The following is a 20,265-nucleotide window of genomic DNA, read 5'->3' on the forward strand; positions in this document are numbered from 1 at the left end:
CCGAGTAGCTGGGACTACAGGCGCCCGCCACCACGCCCGGCTAGTTTTTTGTATTTTTAGTAGAGACGGGGTTTCACCATGTTAGCCAGGATGGTCTCGATCTCCTGACCTCGTGATCCGCCCGCCTCGGCCTCCCAAAGTGCTGGGATTACAGGCTTGAGCCACCGCGCCCGGCCTGGAAATCCCATTCTTTATATGATTGGGGAAAATTATTAAACTTGAGATTGTTTCACTTTGTAGCAAATGTCTAAAGGCAGATTTTTTTTTTTTTTTTTTTTTTTTAGGAGGAGTTTTCCCTCTTGTTGCCCGGGCTGGAGTGCAATGGTGCCATCTTGGCTCACCCGCAACCTCCGCCTCCCAGGTTCAAGCAATTCTCCTGCCTCAGCCTCCTGAGTAGCAGGGATTACAGGCATGTGCCACCACGTCCAGCTAATTTTCTATTTTTAGTAAAGACGTGGTTTCTCCATATTGATCAGGCTGGTCTCAAACTCCTGACCTCAGGTGATCCACCCACCTCAGCCTCCCAAAGTGCTGGGATTACAAGTGTGAGCCACTGCGCCCGGCCTAAAGGTAGAGTTTTAAAGGTGGAATATGATGCAAGTCTGCCTTTCTTAGGATGATCTAAGTTACATGTTAATAACGTACTTGGAGATCTAGCATAGAATGCACTCAGCACTGTAAATCACAACTTAATAATGCTTGCCTTGATATGCTCTGTTGCTCTGAGCAAATTGTGTGGGCTGTTATCTCCTGAGAAATCCCTGTAAATGGTATTAGTAATACTTTATAAGTAGGTTGGGAGAATAGAGTTTTCTAAGGCGTTTTGAAATTCTTAGATGAAAGGGTCTTTATGTAGCAAATTGGTGTCAGCCTATTTTCCTTCCTCGGAGCCTGGAGAAAATAGGCACCATAGGGTGGGAAGGGTTGGCTTATCTTCGTAAATAGCTATTGTTGAATTTAAAGTGGATGTGAGCAACTCCTAAGAATATCGTTCACTGTAAAAGCAGACTTTTTTGGATTTGGGTCTTGGAATTCTTAGCTGTATTTTCACCTAAGATTTAAAACAAGTTTAAATACTGGTTTGTAATTGGCCAGACTTGGGAAAGATATGATCCTTTAATGATCCTGGGTCTCAACTTACCTATCTCTCATTGTTTCTTTATTTCAGAAGAGGGATAAGAAGTTTTTCTGAAGAGCAGTCAACTTTTCCTTTCAGTGTATAGGATTACTTCCACGAATCTGTGAACTTAATCTTTGCTGCCAAATAACTTGCAGTAGATGCTGGGACAGTTTTAAATCTATTTTAATTTATACATTCAGTACGTAAGTGCATCCATGTAAAAACAGCTATGTTTGGAAGATGTAAAACCCAGCTTTTGTTTTTGAGAAGCCGACAATCTAATAGCATAGGATCATATATACGTACAACTAACCTTAATGCATGGTGTTTTGAAAAATGCATGTATTTCCCTGAATTACCCCTAGTTAATAAAATAATTGGGGGGCAAATGGTAATATAAGGATTTTGGAGTAACTTAATACTACTAGATTTTGCTGTTTATGCATTTGCAAAAAACCTTCTGCTAATGCTAAATACGAACAAGTCTATCTGCATAAAGGATGGTAGGGCTAATTTACTTCCTGGTGCTGTGAAACTGGCAATTGGACAGGTGCAGTTGTGGGTGTCTTTTTTTTAAGGTGCACCTGCTGCAAGTTTGAAAAGCTGTTGATGCCCATGGGTTGGTTGTGTGCATGTTCTCTTTAAAAACCAGATGTATTAATTCCCGTTGTTAAGTATACTTTGCTATTTGCTACTGGTGAGACAGATAAGCGGAGTCCTGTGGTTAACTGCACTTGAGTTTCCAGTGACCCCATTAAATCCAATGGGTAAATTTTCCAACGCAGATTAGTCACCCAGTTTACAGATTAAGCTTTCATATCCTTAGATTGTTTCTGAAATCTTCATAGCTTTGCTCACCTTTTAGGGTTCAGAGTTCTTACCCATTCAGTGTCGGTGGCCTTTAGATGTTGGCAAGCTTTCAAGTAAATAGCTCTTTTGCAGAGATCTCTACCCATCATTCTATTCTTCCACTCCTGGATGGTGGAGAACCAAAGTTCACTTGAGTAATGCGAGCACTCAGTTTCCTGCAGGGGTTAGCACGCATACTGGAGGCTCCCCCGACCCCACAGATCTTCGGGATGGGGTGATGGAGGGGGTTTGGTTTTTAAAGAGGACCTGTGAAAGTAATTAACCCGATTTACATTTGTATAATAAGTCTAAACACCACCTTGCAAAAAACTGAGAGTTCAGCCTGTTTAATGGAGTTTCTGCTTTTCACGGGCCTTGGCCTTACCGGCGGTTACAGTCCAGCCAGATTTAGTTCACAAAAAAACAAAACCCTCGGTCGACCTCACTGCGGTATATGATGGCAGCGATCGTTTTAAAGCGCAGGACCTTTAGTGTCCTCAACAGTTTTGTCTCAAGTTGTCCAAAAGTGTTTTTTTTAAAGTGAGGTGATCCAGTCGGTAAACGCTTTGAAAAAGAACAGCTGTGCCCTGAGCGGGCATAAGTCGCGTTTGGGGTCGGGGCCCATTATTGCGCGTGTTCGGAGCGCGGCGCTTGCCTATGAGCGAGCGCCTCGGGTCGTGGTGCATCCGGGCCGGGGCGGGGCTATCTTCCCGCGGAGCGTGCTGGGGGCGGGTCGCGCCGGGCCGGGCCGCTAATACGCATGGGCGGGCGTCCGCGGCTCCAACTGCCGCCAGTTTCCACAAGCTGGGAGGGCCGTTACCTCGGAGATACCAGTGGCCGGCATGTCGGTTGAAAAAGCTTCCCGCAAGGGAGACGACGAGAAAGGAGAGGAGCAGCTCGTGGTCATCCCTAGTAGCGAGTACGCGGCGAAGCCGGCGGCGGCGGAGGGAGCGCCGATGAAGATGGATGTGGCGGTGAGGGTCACGGGCTGCTCCGAAGACCTCAGCTCTGGGGAGGCCGACATAGACCCAAAACTCCTGGAGCTCACCGCTGACGAGGAGAAGTGCCGCAGCATCCGCAGGCAGTACCGGCAGCTCATGTACTGCGTGCGGCAGAACCGGGAGGACATCGTGAACTCGGCGAACAACTCCTTGACCGAGGCTCTGGAGGAAGCCAACGTCCTGTTTGATGGAGTGAGCCGAACCAGAGAAGCAGCCCTCGACGCCCAGTTTCTTGTGATGGCTTCTGACTTGGGTAAAGAAAAGGCAAAGCAGTTAAACTCTGACCTGAACTTCTTTAATCAGTTAGCATTTTGTGACTTTCTGTTTCTGTTCGGGGGTCTGAATTGGATGGAAGGCGAGCCTGATGACTTGAGTGATTGTGATGATAACATAGCTCTTTCCTTCTGGAAGGCAATGGAAAAGGAAGCAACATCCTGGATGGTAAAAGCTGAGACATTCCATTTTGTTTTTGGTTCATTCAAACTAGAACCTTCTGCACCAAAGCCCCGACTTGAACACCAGAAGAAAGTTCGCAAGATGGAGGAAAATGGGAATATGCCTACAAAGTTGCGGAAGCTGGACCTCAGTAGTTATCCAGAAGCGACAGAAAAAAACGTAGAAAGGATTTTGGGATTGTTGCAAACCTACTTTCGAAAGTATCCTGATACTCCTGTGTCCTATTTTGAGTTTGTGATTGATCCAAACTCTTTTTCTCGTACTGTGGAGAATATATTTTATGTTTCTTTTATTGTAAGAGATGGTTTTGCAAGAATAAGGCTTGATGAAGACAGGCTGCCAATATTAGAGCCGATGAATGTTAACCAAATGGGTGAGGGAAATGATTCCAGTTGCCATGGTAGGAAACAGGGAGTCATATCTTTGACTTTACAGGAGTGGAAAAACATTGTGGCAGCTTTTGAAATTTCTGAGGCTATGATTACATACTCCTCATACTAAAGATTTCTTAGTATAGGATCCTTTTTGTGTGTTTTTCTGAAGTTATCTCAAATGGAGAGTCAAATGTAAACTGAAGCACATATTGTATGTCTTGTAAAGTGAAAAAGTATCTTCAAGAACATCAGACATTGTTTTACTGTGCAGCATATTTTTCTTAGTAATTTATAAGGTCATGATCTTCTCTTATTAAAAAAAATTCGTTGGCATATTTATGGGAGCGTTTTATTGAATGCCCTTTAAGACTATTAATAAAAACAAGTTTTGGATACCAAATTAAGGGATATTTGATAATTTGCAAAACATAATAATTTACGAAAATCAATTATGATGCTCTGTGATACATTGCTTTCTCTGTCATAGGGAACCAAGAGAATCCCAGAAAGAGTTCCTAACCAGGTTGGGGAAAGAGTGGGTAAAAAACAAAAGTGGAAAAAAAAGCAAACAAACAACAACAACTTGTCTGTAAGGCAGTTAATATGCAACATTAAGAATAAAAAAGTCATTGCAAAGAAGACAGGATTTATGAGGGAGTATCCATATTCTAAACAGTTTCTGTTATTAGACTCAGCAAAGTAGTGTCTCTGCTGTAGAAGTTGAGGTGTCAGCTAAGGGCTGAAAGTTGAGTAGAAACACGGAGAAGGAAAAGGCATTCTAGGCAGGAGAATAGCAAGGTCAAATGCATGGAATTGTTAGAAGTTAGGCACGAGAGGACCATTAGATTAATGGAAAAACTGTTATATTTGATTGTTAAGCTGGGCAACAATTGAATAACTTCATCTATTAGTATCCTCAGAAGATATTTTTGTCTAACTATTATACGTTGAACACAAAATCTTTTGCTATCCAGTTGTAGTTTTTATCTACTGAATTTCTTCTCTGGCCCCTAGTGTCCCTTTGTGGTCTTTGTTAGTACATAGAATGTCCTTCAGAATCTGCACTGTTTCATCATGTAACAACTTTGAATATTTGTCCCACTTTAATTTTGCATTTTTATCTCTTTTTTCCCTTGAGACAAGTGTCACTCGTTGCCCAGGCTGGGGTGCAGTGGTGCGATCTTGGCCCACTACAACCTCTGCCTCTGGGGTTCAGGCAATTCTTGTGCCTCAGCCTCCCAAGTAGCCGGGATTACAGGTGCGTGCCATCACACCTAGCAAATACCTGCCTCGGCCTCCCAAAGTGCTGGGATTACAAGTGTGAGCCAAATTTTGCATTTCTTAATAGGGTTTTAAATGCCAGGAAACTGACCCTGCTTGAAACTAAAACATGTAAGTTTATCTAGATGCTCTTCACTTAGTGTAAAGCCATAAAGGCTTTTTTGTTTCTGTTGCTTGCAGTTGTTTTAAGAATATAAATTACAACCTTATTTGGAGATTATTGCCAAAAGTTTGGGTCATTAGGAAAACAACTTGAGAAGGTGCAGTAAGCATGCCCATAAACTTTCTTTCCTTTGATCCTTATAGGAGCTTAAGTTTTGGTAGTCGTGGAATTTTGCCATTAAACAATAATTTGGCAAATGTTTAGGCATCTGTTGTGCATAGCAGTGGCAAACTTTCCTAGTAAGTCTAGTAGTACAGGAAAGGGAAATCCAAAGACTCAACAAATGATACCAAGACTGAGAGGAAGGATCTTTCATGTATGGGGATGAGGTTCTTCACCAATAATACAGTAGTGGTTTTAGCAAAAATAGAACTTTCTTATGAAACTTGGCCAATTATTTTCTAAATTAGTTCCTCCTTTCACATACTAAAGAGCGCTCACCCTTGCTAGTGTCTAGTATCCTTTGATTTATAGTAGCAGTCATGGAAGTATCATTTGATCTCAGTAATCCTCATTTCCAGCATGTCTCTGCCAACCAATTTCCTTGGGTTTTGCAGAGATCTGCTGTTGGAAGAAAAAGTACTCTTAATGACAGCAAACAGATCCCGCCCCGGTACTTTACTGACAATCAGTTGCTCTGTTGAATGCTTCGTGTCTTTACTAGGAGTATTTGACAGTGATGATTTAAAAGCATTAATAGATCATCTGGAGGCTTAGGAGAGGTAATTTTTTGGGTCTTCTCTAAAGCTAATAGCTGTTAAAATACGAAGTTGACCACTACTGTTTCTATTTGTACTGGTTGGCATGACACCAGTAAAATGATGAGGCGTGATGGATTGCCTCATCATTTTTGAAATTTTGAAATTAAAGTGACTGCTTACCTTGAAGCAAAAAGGAAATTAAAAATTTATAGAGATTAAGAATCAAACTGTAAATCTGCTTGCTTCTTGCTAATATAGAGAACTTTATTTAATTTTTTGGAGACAGAGTTTTCACTCGTTGCCCAGGCTGGAATGCAATGGCACAATCTCGGCTTACTGCAACCTCCACCTCCTGGGTTCAAGTGATTCTCCTGCCTCAGCCTCCCAAGTAACTGGGATTACAGGCACCCGCCACCATGCCTGGATGATTTTTGTACTTTTAGTAGAGACAGGGTTTCACTATATTGGCCAGGCTGGTCTTGAACTTCTGACCTCGTGATTCGCCTGCTTTGGCCACCCAAAGTGCTGGGATTCCAGGTGTGAGCCACCACGCCCGGCCTAGGGTACTTTAAATTTTGCAGGTTCAGTTAGCTGAAATGTAGAATTTTTTTTTTTTTTTTATGAGACAGGGTCTTGCTCTGTTGCCCAGAGCACAATCCTGGCTTACTGCAGTCGCCTTGATCTCTCGAACTCAAGTGAGTCTCCTGCCTCAGCCTCCCGAGTAGCTGGGACTACAGCTGCATGCCTCCACACTCAGCTATTTTTTTTGTTTCGGAAGAGAGGTCTCATTATGTTGCCCAGGCTGGTCTTGAACTCCCAGACTTAAGCAATCCTCCTGCCTTGGCCTCCCAAAGTGTTGGGAATTACAGGTGTGAGCCACCACGCCCAGCCTAGGACAATATTTTTAAGAAATATTTTAAAAATATTTTGAGAATATTTTTAAATAATAGAACTTTATTGAATGGTAGAACCACTTGCTGGTCAAAGGATCTGGGATCAGATCCTCATTCTATAACATTCTAGTTATATACTTTGGATAAATTATTATTTAACCTGTAAACATCAGGTTTTTCATTTGCCAAGTGGGAATAATGCCTCTTAAGTTTACAGTAAGAATCAAAGTAGAAAATGTTTGTGATAAGTACTTTGAGATATGAATTATGGTATGTAGTATAGTTGGAAAAGCAAGAGGTTTGTAATCTCTGAAATTGAACGTGGGCTCAATTCTTGGCTCGTGGGCAAGTTTCTTTCTCTGAGGGCCTCTATACTATATGAAATGGGAATAAACATCTGACTGGAAGACTTTGAGATAATGTATAAAAAAAACTTTTCTTATTGTAGACTCTCATGTTAGTGCCTCACTCTCTAGTTCAGAGTCAGCAAATTCCATAATGCCACCTCCCTCCATAGTGATATCTCTGTAATGGTTCATTTACTTTCCTTTGAGTCTCTGACCATTTGTCATGCTTTTTAGACCCTTGTCCTGGAGAATGTATTACCAAGTGATTGGTAATTAATTTATTCCACAACTGTTTGAATGCCCATTTTGCCAGTCACTGTTCTAGGAACTGGTTGAAAAATGGTGGATAGAAAACTGCCCACCTTTCATGATTTCATGTTTTAGTGGGTATATTAGTTTCCTTTTGCTGCTCTAACAAATTACCAAACATTTAGTGGTTTTAAATAACACTATTTTACAGTTGTGGAAGTTGGATGCTAAAATCCAGTTATCAATAGGTCTGGTTCCTTCTGGAAGCTCTGAGGCAGAATCTGTTCCCTTGCGTTTTTCAGCTTCCAAAGCCTACCTGCATTCCCTGGCCCACAATCTGTCACTTCCTCTATTTTCTTTTCTTTTTTTTTTTGAGACGGAGTCTCGCCCTGTCACCCAGGCTGGAGTGCAGTAGCACAATCTCAGCTCACTACAAGCTCCGCCTCCTGGGTTCATGCCATTCTCCTGGCTCAGCCTCCTGAGTAGCTGGGACTACAGGCGTCCGCCACCACAGCTGGCTAATTTTTTGTATTTTTAGTGGAGACGGAGTTTCACCATGTTGGCCAGGATGGTCTCGATCTCCTGACCTCGTGATCTGCCTGCCTGGGCCTCCCAAAGTGCTGGGATTACAGGCATGAGCCACCGCGCCTGGCCACTTCCTCTATTTTCTTTTTTTTTTTTTTTTTTTGAGACGGAGTCTTGCTCTGTCACCCAGGCTGGAGTGCAGTGGCCAGATCTCAGCTCACTGCAAGCTCCGCCTCCTGGGTTCACGCCATTCTCCTGCCTCAGCCTCCCGAGTAGCTGGGACTACAGGCGCCCGCCACCTCGCCCAGCTAGTTTTTTGTATTTTTTAGTAGAGACGGGGTTTCACCGTGTTAGCCAGGATGGTCTCGATCTCCTGACCTCATGATCCACCTGTCTCGGCCTCCCAAAGTGCTGGGATTACAGGCTTGAGCCACCGCGCCCGGCCACTTCCTCTATTTTCAAAGCTGGCAATGCAACCTCTTGCTTCTGTCCTCACATTTCCTAGTACTATAATCAAGTCTCCCTCTGCCTCCTTCTTATAACACTTGTGATTACATTGGGCCTAGTGGGATAATCCTGGAAAATCTCTCTCTAGAACCTTAATCACTCTTCACACGTAACATAGTCACTGGTTCTAGGGATCCAGACTTTGACATTGGAGAACTATTGTTCACCCTGTCGTAGAGAAAGACAACATATTCCTGTTAACGATGATAGCTCTGAAGAAGAGTTGCTTGGATAGAGGTTGAAGTGCTGCCTGAGAAGAAGGGTTAAGGGGAGGCTCTTTGAAGGAGGCATTTGAAATGTAATCTCTTTTTCATAAATCATTTACCAGAATACAGTCATGCACTGTATAAGGTCAATCATGTGTTACACATGAGATCAACAACAGACCACGTATATGGTGGTGGTTCCATTAAGATTAGACTGACCCCTAGTGAGGTGGTAGTGCTCCCAAAGTCGGGCCACAGAGATGAAAGACAGGATACCCACCCTTGCAGAGTTGATGGGATTGTGTGATGGTGGCAGGGGGATCTCAGAGGAGGAACACCCAACTCAAGATGTATTAGTCCATTTTCACACTGCTGATAAAGACATACCCAAGACTGGGCAATTTTCAAAAGAAAGGGGTTTAATGACTCACAGTTCCACATGGCTGGGGAGGCCTCACAATCATGGAGGAAGGCAAGGAGGAGCAAGCCACATCTTAATGTGGATGGTGACAGGCAAAGAGAGAGATTGGGCAGGGAAACTTCCCGTTATAATACCATCAGATTTCATGAGACTCATTCGCTATCACGAGAACAGCACAGGGAATATCTGCCCCCATGATTCAATTACCTCCCACCAGGTCCCTCCCACAACATGTGAGAACTCAGTTTGGGTGGGGACACAGCCAAACTATATCACAAGGGCTGTTAAGTAAAGGCTTCTAATTTAAGCTTGAAGGGCATGAAGGGGTTGGAGTGGAGAAAAGAGGACATCCCAGGTAGTGTAACAATGTCTGTGCTAAGTGCTGTGGCTACATGTGTTATTGGAGTTGTAAGAAAGAAAAGGAGAATATTGGGAACTGAAGAGAGACTTGATGGATAAAATGGGCCTTTTGTGTTGGAATCTCTTAGAGTGTTGGTTAAAGAAGCCACCAGCCTCCAAAGGAATGCTGTGGAAGGGTAATATGTTTGTACATTGAATAGAAATAATGTAACATCATGCTAGTCTTGTCTGTGTGCTGGATCAAGATTTGTTAGGAAGAGGACATTTCAAAATAGTGGAGATTGACGCAGGGAAACTCAGCGGAGGACACCAGTAAAATACATTCCAGCACTTCTTGACTTAGTTCCAGGCAATTTCCCTTCTTCAGGAGGTGGGGAATTAGTAACTTAAAGGGATTAATTCCTACCAGCCACTATGCTAACATGCATTATCTTTCTTAAACTCAGCCATTTGATGAGGTCAGGAACCTGTTAGCTTCGTTAAGGATTAGGTGATTGGTCCAAGTCACCTGGCCTTGTGAGTGGTAGAGCAAGTATTTTAACGCAGGTTATTTCTGCACCAGAGCCATCTATAATGGTAGGGGGGAAAAAGTACAAATCTGGCAAAGGATAGAAACTAAGTTTGGGGGGAAAGTCAGGATTTTAAAAGACTGCCACAGTTGAATTGCTTTCTGTATTATGCCCTTTTCGGGGGAGCCTGGAGCAGTGTTTTAGTAGGAGTGGGGCTGGGGAAAGGGATTGGATTACTATGACAGGCAGGTGGAAGAAAAGGAAGACTATCCAATGTGTAAGCCTTGCCAACAAGTGACGAATGCCTGGAGGTCATCTACTCATATTCTGTAGCAGTGATTCTCAAAGTATATGAGGCCCTTTTGGCGTACTTTAAGGTCAGAATTATTTTCATAATACTAAGATACTGTTTGCCCTTTTTCTTTTTCTTTTTTTTTTTTTTTGAGATGGAGTCTCGCTCTGTTGCCCAGGCTGGAGTGCAGTGGTGCGATCTTGGCTCACTGGGAGCTCTGCCTCCTGGCTTCATGCCATTCTTCTGCCTCAGCCTCCCGAGTAGCTGGGATTACAGGCACCCGCCACCACGCCCGGCTAATTTTCTATATTTGCAGTAGAGACGGGGTTTCACCGTGTTAGCCAGGATGGTCTCTATCTCCTGACCTCGTGATCCTCCCACCTCGGCCTCCCAAAGTGCTGGGATTACAGGTGTGAGCCACCGCGCCCAGCTGCCCTTTTCACTTTAATTCTCTTGCATGTAAACTGTGAAGTTTTCCAGAGGTTACATGACAGGTGATGTGGCAACAGATTGAATGGAAAAACAGATATGAGCTGTCTTTTGTTGTCAGACATTAAAGAGAATTGCAAAGATACAAAGCAGTGCCATTCTTCTCACCAATTTAAAAAAATTTTTAAATAAAAACACTCATGTTAACATTTAATAAATATATTATTCTTAAATTTGTTAATATTTTAAGTTTCTTCCTAGTTTTAATTTCTAATATAATAAATAGATAAAACCCACATTAACAAGCTCTTTGGAGTTTCAGTTTTAAAGCTCTGGTTTAAGATTGTAAAGGAGTCCTGAGATGAAAAAGTTTGAGAACCTCTGTAGCAGCCACCACAGTCAGCCGACATAACTTCTAGTAATTGTAATTGGAAGAGAATGGGGGCATTTCTCTCCTTTCCTTATCCCATCTCTGTGCTACCTTCTTATGCTGTCTGGGGGAGCTGTCTTCTACCTTCTATCTTATTTTTATTTTAAGTGAGGTACCATTTACATGGAACGGAATGATAGCACTTTCAATTTTAAGTTCGGTTAAAATTTTAAAACATAATGTTTCTTTCTTTTTTTTTTCTTTTTTTTTTTTTGAAACGGAGTCTCACTCTGTCGCCCAGGCTAGAGTGCAGTGGCACGATCTCGGCTCACTGCAACATCCACCTCCTGGGTTCAAGCAATTCTCCTACCTCAGCCTCCCGAATAGCTGGGATGACAGGTGCATGCCTCCACGCCCGGCTAACTTTTTTTTGTATTTTAATAGAGACAGGGTTTCACCGTGTTGCCCAGGCGGGTGATGAACTCCTGAGCTCAGGCAACCCGCCCACTTCAGCCTCCCAAAGTGCCGGGATTACAGGCATGAGCCACTGAGCTCAGCCTCATAATGTTTCATTCTAAGGTCAACTGAATGCTTCAATTGCCTGTGTCTTACCAATTTTACCTACAGTGCTTTAAAATGGTGAGGTTCATTCAGAGCTTTTTTGGTAAAATCTGTGCACTGGTTGATACAATTTGACTTTAAGCTTGAACCAGGAGACCCCAAGTTAGATACAGAATTTCAGTAAGAAACTGATTGTAAACATTGGTGGAGGGAGTATGTGGCTTTTCAGCATGAGGATACATTTTCTGGTATTTGTTCTAGTGGGTATGTTGGAGGAGGGGGATTCTCAGAACCGTGGTTTTCATTTAGACAGCCAGTTATTGTGTTCTGTCACCATCTTTGCTAAGTTCATGCAGATAAAATGAGGTTGCGATTAAAAGTGATTGTATGTTATTTTTCCAGCAGGACATCTAACTGCACTTGTTAGTTAACTCTTAAACCAGTAAGTCATGCTCTTTGAGACTGAATAGGGAGTCACACTAGTTCCTTGAAGCTTAATTGATCCTTTGATCGAATGGCTGTTATTACCAAATTGTTTTTCCCCTACAGTGCCTTGTATTGAAGGAGGAGCCTTGGCCATAATGCCAGTTGATGAGTACTGGCTGTGTTTACCAGCCTCTCATGCTAGACCTTTTGTGCAGACTGTCAGGGTGGTGCAGTCTTGCCCCCACTGTTGCTGGTTTCCAGGTGTTCTCCCTTCAGTCCCTGAGGCACTACATATGCCCGCCATGCTGCCAACAGGTAGCCACAGTGCTGTGCTTCCTCCTTCACATTGCTCCACCGCATCCCCTTCCACATCCCAAGAACCTTGTTCTTCTGCTGACCCCAAGCTCTGCCTTTCACCCCCTGCATCTGATGGTAGGCAAGAGAGAAATGTGCAGTTTGGGCTGGTAAGTTTGGGGGCTCTTTTTGTTATTAAAGTTAAGACTTTTTGTTTGTTTGTTTTTTTAAATGAGATGGAGTCCAGTGGTGCGATCTTGGCTCACTGCAACCTCTGTCTCCCAGGTTCAAGCGCTTCTCCTGCCTCAGCCTCCAGAGTAGCTGAGATTATAGGCGCCCACCACCATGCCTGGCTAATTTTTGTATTTTTAGTAGAGAGAGGGTTTTACCCTGTTGGCCAGGCTGATCTCGAACTCCTGACTTCAAGTAATCCTCCCGCCTCGGCCTCCCAAAGTGCTGGTATTACAGGCGTGAGCCACTGCGCCTGGCCTAAGACTTGAGTTTTTGAAAACATTTTATTGTGCTTATTAACAACTTTCTCAGTCATTATCTCTTGTTAACATAGATTTTTATTTTAGTAAGAGATAATATTAAATATATCTCCAAAATATCATATTAAACTGATTTGAAATATAATTAATGTGTATCAGAATAATATTAGTGGAATGAAAGGATTTTTTTAAAAATTGAGAGTCTAACACCTAAATTATAAAAGTCTGTTACTTGCTAAGTATATGGAAAGTAAATATTAAAAGTGGGAGACTTCATGCATATGCAATTAAAGGAATGAACTTTGCAGAGTTGTGCCTATTTAAAATATCCCACAAAAGCAGCAACTTTCACGTTTAACTTTTCATGCAGGTCAGTATCAATTGACAGTTCTGTTCTGATTTTCTAGATGTTATGCCCCAGCCAAACAGTACAGAAAAGTCTTAAATAAATATTTGGCTGATCTTTTAAAATTGTTATATTGATATTAAGCTATGCCCATATTTACCAAGCCCCTATCTTTAAAACCTAGTTTAAAAATTCTAGGAAAAAAAGGCTGATGATTAAACCTGATTTAGACCTAAGCTGGTTTACTTATGTGGAGGTAATATACGAACACTTCAAAGTAGTTAGCAATGACAGTGTTTGGGGCTAATAAACTAACATAAAGCAAGCAGTTCACAACTTTAAGGAAGGTTGAATATTTCCATCTGTATGCTGTAATTATAAATCAAACAACATTTTCCCTTTGAAAATTCCTTTTGTTTTTCTTTAAGAAAAGGTTTTCTTAAAAGCTTTTTGGACATTGCTGATTTTAAGTTAAATTATTTTCTCTCCTGTTATTTTTCTTTAGGCTTATCAGGAGGGCAGACTTCAAAAGCTACTAAAAATGAACGGCCCTGAGGATCTTCCCGAGTCCTATGACTATGACCTTATCATCATTGGAGGTGGCTCAGGAGGCCTGGCAGCTGCTAAGGCAAGGCTCCTTGTGTTGTGTGTTGTCTGGGTGGTAGTTAGAATATTAACATTCCTCACAGGGTTCTCTCCGCTGTCTGTGGAATTTATTTGATCCACTTTTGTGACATTTTGCACATTAACTTGGGCAGGACATGGACATGATAAGGGACCACTTTATAAATCATTTTTCCAGATTGAAATATACATTACTTATATAAAAGTACAGGGCCCAGTAGTTTGGAACATGTTTCCACTCACTTTAAAGTTTAGTTGATTTCTCAGAGATAATAAGGGTGTTGTGCCTGGTGCAGTGGCTCACGGCTGTAATCCCAGCACTTTGGGAGTCCAAGGCGGGTGGATCACCTGAGGTCAGGAGTTCAAGACCAGCCTAGCCAATGTGGTGAAACCCCATCTCTACTAAAAATACAAAAATTAGCTGGGTGTGGTGGTGGGTGCCTGTAATCCCAGCTACTTGGGAGGCTGAGGCAGGAGAATGGCTTGAACCTGGGAGGCTGAGTTTGCAGTGAGCTGAGATCTCACCATTGTACTCCAGCCTGGGCAACAGGAGCAAAACTCTGTCTCAAACAAAAAAAAAATATATATATATAGGTGTTGTGTGGAAATGGTTTGAAATTAAGCAAATATATTTCTTAATTAATATTTGTCTTTTTCACTTGATGGTTTCCCTGTTCATAACCCCTTCTCTCCAGTATAAAAACGATGGAGAGCAATTGGGTTTCTTAAACCCGTTTATTAAAAATTATTTGCTTTCTGTGTATGTGCGGTTAATAACCACTAACTCTGTGGTCTGAGGGTGATTGGGAAGAGGATGTATAAATAAAGAAGGTTAGGAGTGAGGCTGCTGGTCCTGAATCAACATAAATTTCCCATGTGAGGACCCCTTGGGCCTGTCATCCTTACCCAACAGGTTCCTTTAAAAGATGAAGTGGTTATACTTCCCTAAGGTGTAGCTTGTGTTGAATCAGTAATGGGTAGAAGCTGCCCAAGTTAGGGGCAGACCAGCATGAAGCAGTGCTTTGCTGAAAGTAATTCAGGAATAATACCTGATGTGTTTTACTCCAGGGATGGTGTGTTTGAAAGACATGTAGACTCAGTCCTTTCAAATAACCTTTGGAGGTCTAGTTGCCAATATACAAAGTTTATTCTCTGAGAAAGAAAAGATACTCTGCAAAACAAACTTCTAACTCTTGTTTCCTTCCCTCAAAATAGAATTGGAAACATCATAGATATTGTCAACTTTTTAATGAGCTCCTCACGTGAAATTTTTAGGAAGTCTTGTAATACAGAAGAAAAACTTCTTCAGTATTCTGCTTTAGAAACCAAATTAGATTAAACTTTAAAATGATTTTTAAAATATCACCTTATAGGATACAGGTTGCATTAAGGGCTGTAGACTGTCAGTAAACCTGCTTTTTCAGCTACTTGGCAACTTGCTTGGAAATGGCCACTTTCTTTTTTCAGGTATTGCTTAATCTGTTACTGTTTGAATGGAGTTATGTGAGAAGTCTAAGGTTTCCAGCTGATTCTAACAATTTTACTACTCTATTATGCATAATTTTAAAATCTACTCTCACAACTATCTGAATATCTGTTAATTTTTATCCTGGAGTTGAATTAATCATCATGATGTGTGTGAAGTACCCAGGTATTAATTACTCATTATGCTTTAAGCTCTATAGCTTAAAAAAAAAATCATAGATTTTTAACAGCCCATTTCCAGTCTGTCATGTTAACCTTTCCAACTCACTTTAATAATTTTATTTTCCAGGAGGCAGCCCAATATGGCAAGAAGGTGATGGTCCTGGACTTTGTCACTCCCACCCCTCTTGGAACTAGATGGGGTAAGCTTTCAAAATACTCTAGAAGTGATGTTGCCGAAGTAGTTTTCCCCTGGCAGTAATCTAACTGGCTCCTAAAGCCTAATTTAAAAAATTAAAAACTAAGTTAAAGAAAAACTAGCCCCAAAACATATATATCTTTTATTTGAGCCAAGTTAAAATGGATCAGGTTAAATGCTAAAAATTTAGGTTCTTTGGCACAGAGTCAAGAAGTAAAAACCTTGTCTACAAGCTATGATTTAAAGGTAAATATTTGAGTAATCTAGCATATATAGGGGCTTAATAACTGAAAATTTAAACTTTTCATATGTGGATTTCTGTTTTAAATCTACCTCCTACATTGAACAAAACTGGAATGAGATACCTTACTGCTTCTCGGTCTTGATGAATTATATGTTCGTTATTCATTTATTCAGCAAATTTTTTTTTTTTTTGAGACGGAGTCTCGTTCTGTCGCCCAGGCTGGAGTGCAGTGGCCGGATCTCAGCTCACTGCAAGCTCCGCCTCCCGGGTTCACACCATTCTCCTGCCTCAGCCTCCCGAGTAGCTGGGACTACAGGCGCCCGCCACCTTGCCCGGCTAGTTTTTTGTATTTTTTAGTGAAGACGGGGTTTCACCATGTTAGCCCATGTTGGGATGGTCTCGATCTCCTGACCTCGTGATCTGCCCGTCTCGGCCTCCCAAAGTGCTGGGATTACAGGCTTGAGCCACTGCGCCCGGCCTATTCAGCAAATGTTTATTGAACATTTATTATGAACCATGGCAGTGATGATATAGCAGTGAACTTGGCACATTTAAAGTTCCTGCCCTTGTGGAGCTTATATTCTAAGTGGGGAGACAAAAGATACGTAAGAACTTTAGGAGTTGTGGTAAGTGGTATTGAAAAAATTATATAGTGGCATAGAGACGAAGTGGATAAAGGAGAGTTTAACTTTGAGAAGATTCTCAAGGAAGGCATCTGAAGAGGTGACATTTAGAAGAGGCCAAAGAATGAGAATGAGCCAGCTGTCAAAAGGTGAGGCAGAACTTTCCAGGCAGCTTCTCTTTCTTCGAGGATAGCACATACAAAGGCCCTGAGGTAGGTAAGAGTCCTTCATGGTTGTGGCATAGATAATGGGAGCTGGAGGTGGTAGTGCGAGGTGAGACCAGAGAGGAAGGCAGGTGTCACTATCGAGGGCTTTGTAGGCCCAGATAAGGAATTTGGACTAATCAAAGCATATAATTTGGACTAAATTGGACTAATCAGAGCATATAAATGAGCTTTTGAAGACTCTAAGGCAGGGGAGCCATGTGATAATATAACATTTTTTAAAGATTACTTGGCTGCTTGCATTAGAAGGAACCAAGAAGCAGGAAGTCCAGATAAGGCGATGTCACAATTTCCGATTCATCCGTTCAGCAGACACTTAATGTGTCAGTCTGTGTCAGACACTGCTCTTGTTGCTAGGTATTCCCCTTCTGACCTGTGAAGTTTATACTCCAGAGAGACGCTGGTAGCATTCTGCTCAGAGGACCGACTTTGAGCTGTGAAGTCTGTTGCCATCTTTCACTCTTAACTCATGTCATTTTGGTCACCTGCCTGTGTTTTGTTCTAATGGAAACAAGCTGTCACCATGTTCTTTAAGCTTAGGGATACTAAAGTGTTTTTTTAGGGAGCAAGGGAAGTCATGCATCCTTTAAAAAACCAAGTGAATGCTGTAGGCCACCTCCTTAAAAAAATGCACATCAACACCAAAAAAAATTTTTTTTTTGAGATGGAGTCTCGCTCTGTTGCCCAGGCTGGAGTGCAGTGGCGCTATCTCGGCTCACTGCAACCTCCACCTCCTGGGTTCAAGCCGTTCTTCTGCCTCAGCCTCCTGAGTAGCTGGGATTACAGACATGTACCACCACGCCCGGCTAATTTTTTGTACTTTTAGTAGAGATGGGGTTTCATCATGTTGGCCAGGCTGGTCTCAAACTCCTGACTTCAAATGATCCACCCACCTCGGCCTCCAAAATGCTGGGATTACAGACGTGAACCACCACGCCTGGCCCATATACACCAAATTTTATGTGTAGTTTAAGAACCACTACAGTCTAATCGCCTAGCATAACAACGCCTTTATCAGTTACCTCTGTGCATAGATTCAATGGCAAGTGCAGATGCTGCTTGAATTACAATGGGGGACTACATCCTGATAAAATGCTTTGTAAGTTGAAAACAAGTCAAAAATGCATTTAATACACCTAACCTCCTGAACATCATAGCTTAGCCTAGTCTACCTTAAACATGCTCTGAACACTTACATTAACCTACAGTTGGGCAAAATCATCTAACACAAAGCCTATTTTATAATAAAGTGTTGAATATCTCATATAATTTATTGAATGCTGTACTGAAAGTGAAACACAGTATGGGTGTATGGGTATCAACATGAAGAGAAAAATCGTAAGTCGGGTCATCTATATAGGGTTGTGTACATAGTAAAATTTCAATTTCTGGCATCTTTATCAGCAATCAATTAATTTTCTATCTTTGAAGTATATGGAAATCGTGGAAATCTGCCCCTCTTTGTTTCGTTTTAGGATGATGTTACCGTGTTTGTTATGTAAGGGTCTCTGAACTGATGAATGTTGTAAGATTTAGGAATAAACTTTATTATTGGCCACATTAAGCAAATATAATACAATATTTCTTAGAGTTGTAATAATTGTTGACTTTGAAGATTTGTAAGGCTTGGAAAGCAGGCTATAAACTGATTTCTCAATGTTGTTGTAGGTCTCGGAGGAACATGTGTGAATGTGGGTTGCATACCTAAAAAACTGATGCATCAAGCAGCTTTGTTAGGACAAGCCCTACAAGACTCTCGAAACTATGGATGGAAAGTCGAGGAGACAGGTATGAGAGGGGAAAGCTACTCTTGTGTTTGTGCTTTTGGTGGTTTGAGCTGCAATCTTTGTAATGCATCATCAATTTTCATGAAGAGAGCAAATAGCCTAGTTGTTTTTATTGTTTACATTTTTGATGGATATAATCACTGGAGTTATCCTTTGTCAAGTATTTACATAGTTATGGTAACAACAGATATTGCATTTGGATTATGGTATTTCTATAATATAAAATTAGAGTTCTTTTGAATATATTGTCATGTAGTGTTTGTGAGAAATCATACAATGTTTATAATTTGTAAGGAAGTACTAATTGCATTTGCTTTCTTTTAAAGCTGTTACATTTTTCTTCTTCCAAAGAAGTCTTGTTTCATGAGCCGATATTTGGGGGGGTGGGGGTTGTTTGTTGAGGAGGGGGTGGTTAGACTTTGTTGGATTGAAAATATTTAGAGCACTCTAAAAACCCTAGACGAGTTGAAGAGATTGGAATTGTTAATTTAATTTAATTTAATTAATTTATTTATTTTGAGACAGAGTCTCACTCTGTCACCCAGGCTGGAGTGCAGTGGTGCCATCTCGGCTCACTGCAAGCTCCGCCTCCTGGGTTCACACCATTTTCCTGCCTCAGCCTCTCGAGTAGCTGGAATTACAGGTGCCCACCACCACACCTGGCTAATTTTTTGTATTTTTTGTAGAGACGGGGTTTCACCGTGTTAGCCAGGATGGTCTTGATCTCCTGACCTCGTGATCCACCTGCCTTGGCCTCCCAAAGTGCTGGGATTAACAGGTGTGAGCCACCATGCCCGGCAGAATTGTTAATTTTAGAAAGTAGATTGCATTATCTAGTAGAAGAATAAAGTAAGATTTGGCATAGCTTCCTGGCTAATTTATGATGTATGTCACTCTGTTGTGAAGAGTGAAACTCCAACCCCTATCTGATTTGAGGTTTGAGACCTATGCATTATGGAGCATTTGAGGGAAAATACTCCAGCCAGTAGCCAGGTTAAACTATTTTGTGGCTTTTTCAGGGTTTTGTGTATTAAATATAAAGATAAGGCATAAATACATGCTTGGAAAAATTTTGCTCTCACTCAAACTAGTTATGCTTCTTTTCTTGATGCTTTTACTTCCTACTTAAGATAATAGTACCTTTTCCAAGTCTGGAATCTTAGAAAATCACTAACTTTTAAAGTTTTATAATGTTGGGGTCACATTGTTTGCTCAGATCCTTAAGAGAGAGAGGGATATAAGAAGAAATTTTGTAAAACATTGGTAATTACTGCAGCTTAGATGATTAGCATGTGTAGGTGAGTTATATACTATTCTATTCCAGTCCTAGTAGAGAAACAGCAAGTCCTGAGACTTTTGTAGTGGTAGACAGGCCAGGCAGGCAGGTTAGTCCAACCTTCCTGCAGCCTTCCCCGCCCACAAGCTACCTGGTCCTCTAGAACCATAACCACAGTGGCATCTGCAGTTACTTTTTTTTTTTTTTCTTTCAGTTGAACCAATCTCTTAAGGTTCGCTCTAATTCTAACATATTATGATCATATGAATTGAATTCAATATCCATAATCTATCTGTTCTCTTGGAGGCTATAAATCAGTTTTTTGTGCTGTCATTCCCACTTCCAGAGGCTGGCCAGTAAGTGTTATAAGCCTGTTTTCAACACTTACTGTATAGCCAGTCTACTTGCCCACTGAATTAGAGACTCACATTCCTCATTTCTTTTTTTTTTTTTTTTTTTTTTTTTTTTTTTTT

At 41.5% G+C, this 20,265-nt stretch overlaps 2 protein-coding genes across 7 annotated transcripts in view; both read left to right on the forward strand.

Annotated features, from left to right (window-relative positions):
• TXNRD1 (thioredoxin reductase 1) overlaps positions 1-20,265 on the forward strand; it is a 138,532-nt gene that overhangs the window by 85,528 nt on the left and 32,739 nt on the right. For 5 of the 6 annotated variants that reach the window (XM_025402671.1, XM_025402673.1, XM_025402672.1 and 2 more), the window contains 3 exons: positions 13,677-13,799; positions 15,570-15,642; positions 18,398-18,517. In XM_025402671.1, coding sequence (XP_025258456.1) covers positions 13,677-13,799; positions 15,570-15,642; positions 18,398-18,517 — 316 coding nt within the window. The remainder of the gene's footprint in view (positions 1-13,676; positions 13,800-15,569; positions 15,643-18,397; positions 18,518-20,265) is intronic. The other variant, XM_025402677.1, reaches the window with a different exon arrangement.
• EID3 (EP300 interacting inhibitor of differentiation 3) lies at positions 2,505-4,200 on the forward strand. The gene has a single exon (XM_025402678.1). The coding sequence runs from the start codon at positions 2,812-2,814 to the stop codon at positions 3,925-3,927; it is 1,116 nt and encodes a 371-aa protein (XP_025258463.1). The 5' UTR covers positions 2,505-2,811; the 3' UTR covers positions 3,928-4,200.

Source organism: Theropithecus gelada, chromosome 11 (genome assembly GCF_003255815.1).
Source record: "Theropithecus gelada isolate Dixy chromosome 11, Tgel_1.0, whole genome shotgun sequence".
NCBI lineage: Eukaryota > Metazoa > Chordata > Mammalia > Primates > Cercopithecidae > Theropithecus > Theropithecus gelada.

What these genes read in the sequence shown, in the direction of transcription:
- EID3 (XM_025402678.1), top strand. Translation starts at nt 2,812, where the DNA reads ATGTCGGTTGAAAAAGCTTCCCGCAAGGGAGACGACGAGAAAGGAGAG.